Source organism: Pundamilia nyererei, unplaced genomic scaffold, assembly GCF_000239375.1.
Source record: "Pundamilia nyererei isolate P.nyererei 1_Seehausen unplaced genomic scaffold, PunNye1.0 scaffold00242, whole genome shotgun sequence".
Taxonomy (NCBI): domain Eukaryota; kingdom Metazoa; phylum Chordata; class Actinopteri; order Cichliformes; family Cichlidae; genus Pundamilia; species Pundamilia nyererei.
In genome coordinates this window covers 806,540-808,818 of record NW_005187643.1, presented here as the reverse complement: position 1 = coordinate 808,818, position 2,279 = coordinate 806,540, and the positions used below count along the sequence as shown (strand labels likewise).

The 2,279-nt window shown below is 40.5% G+C and overlaps 1 protein-coding gene across 1 annotated transcript in view; it reads left to right on the top strand.

Moving 5' to 3' along the window:
• Window positions 1–1,897, top strand: part of daxx (death-domain associated protein) — a 10,656-nt gene extending 8,759 nt beyond the window's left edge. The window contains exons 9-10 of the mRNA XM_013914974.1: window positions 140–266; window positions 1,254–1,897. Coding sequence (XP_013770428.1) covers window positions 140–266; window positions 1,254–1,313 — 187 coding nt within the window. The 3' untranslated portion in view covers window positions 1,314–1,897. The remainder of the gene's footprint in view (window positions 1–139; window positions 267–1,253) is intronic.
• Window positions 1,898–2,279: the final 382 nt, after the last annotated feature.

Genomic DNA, 2,279 nt, shown 5'->3' with positions numbered 1-2,279 from the left:
GAAAATGTCCAGTTATCGAAAATCCTGCTCTCATTTAAATTGTAGTTTCAGCTCTTTGAACTTGAGTTCATGGTTTTATTTCTCTGGGTTCATTTATTCTCTGTATGTTTGTTGATCTTGGCTCTTTCATTCTCCTCAGTGATGCGGACATCCCTCTGGATATGGGCGTTGTGAGCTGCAACTCTCCAGAGACCACTCGAGCAAACACGCCAACGCAGGAAGTGGTCAGCAGCTCGCAGTCGACACCGCCACCGAAGAAAAACAAGGTGGGGCAAATAGAGTCATACCAGAGGAGCTGAGTTTCAGGATAGAAACGATGCAGTGAGGACGACACTTTGAATAAAACACCTCACGTGTCTGAATTTACAGTTATTTTGTCATTTTGACAAACTGTATCAACACAATGGACCTAAAATAACACACAAAAATAAAACCTCAAAGTGGTGAAAAGTGAAATAGGTTTTTGCTAAATATGTTTAAATGTTTAACAAATCATTTTTATAGCTTGAAGTCTAAATATACATACATGTAAAAAAAAATATATATATATATTTTTTTTTTTACAAATTTTGTAAACAGGTTTATCCAACTACTTACACTCAGAAGTGTGTATCTGTTCACACAAATTATTTGTGCCACTCTGAAAACTAGTTCCTGTTGCCCACAAGACAGAGGGGCAAACCACAGGCCTGACAACAGGATGTGTATCACTCCTCCTGTTGTCCACCTGGAGACGGTGTTTACATTGAAGGCTGCCTTTGGTGTTTTTTTGTCCAGCTGTAGCTGCGTCGTTGCTTTGACAGACACGCAGAAAACCCCCCACTTCACTCCAAACGAGCTTAATGCCACAAATCTCAAAAATTGCTGTTCTCGCAGCAATTTTCTCAAAACTTTCGTCTGTTACTAAGCAACCAAATGGTGTGTTGCCATATAATTTTGTGATAGGCTGACAAGGTGAATTTTTCCATGAATAGTAAAGGGCGTTGAAAAGCATGGTGTGAATTATCATAACTCTGGTGTTATTTGGCCTCTCAACACTAAAAACTGGAACGTAGTTGAAGTCTTCACTTTTAACACCAGTTAACAACTGAGGCTCAGCGAGGGTGCGTCTTGTTGCCACGTCACCTTAAATTGGTCATGTGATGTGGGCACACCGGTATCAACATGTTTTTAAAGATGTTTTTATTCTGCTGATACTCCGAGTGTTTCTCCAGAAGAGTAAATACTTTATGCTGCTGTCTGTGTGATTGCAGGTCAACGTGGCGACACAGTGTGACCCAGACGAGATCATCGTCCTGTCAGACTCAGATTAACCTTTAACCTCAGAACTTTGACTAGAGTCAGAGAGCCATTTACAGCAGAGGAAGGCTGAGGTTTGAAGCAAATAAAAGCCAACACGACTGTTTTTGTAAAGAACTGGAATGAAATGTTTGTGATTCAATGTGTATAAACGCCAGCTGAAGCAGCAGGTTCTGGGATGTCCCTGCTGTGCACTACAGAATAAAGTTTTCATTTGATCCGAGCAGGGAAACTCGAGCTGACGCTGACCTCGGCTGCTTCTTGCACTTTGGGTACGGAAACTAACCGCCACTCATTGTGTCGCTAAAAATGGTGAAATACATTCTGTTTTTTTACTGCTCTGAAGCTGAAAATACTTCACTGGGATTCTTTTTACTCGACCTGAACGCTGATTTGTGGTTGGTGTGTTTTTAGGTAACAATCAGTGCCTGATTAAAATTGAACTGAGCAGTCAGACGTGAGGCCCAGATGTTGAATTTCACTGGACATGGCTGCTCTGGCAAACTTCCAGTTTGTTTACATTTTTATATTTCAAATCTGTTCTTTCTTAACAGAGCAGGCGGTGAGGTGATGTTCTCTATTAAAGTCTTTCTATTGATGTTGTTTTATTTGCTGCTATTTATGATCTGAGCGAGCTGTGCCGTGGTTTCAGTTGCAGCAACGACAACAGGAAAACATTTACACTGTTTAGATGTTTCCTCTCTCAATTTCGATTCAAAATGAATTCAGTTAAAATGTTTAAAATAAAGTAATTTACCTACTGAGGCAGGTGCTGGTGAGGCTGCAGGAACAGCTACAGGAACGGAAACGCTGAAAGTTCTCTTCGCAAACCCCACAAAAAAAACAATCCCCCCAAAAAACAGCAACAAAGTCTTCCTGCTTAAACATGTTGTTGTGCTGCATCACTCACAGGAGACAAAAGCATTAATCTGAACTAACCAAATCACTTTTGAGTCATTTGTGGGACTTTTGTTGATTTA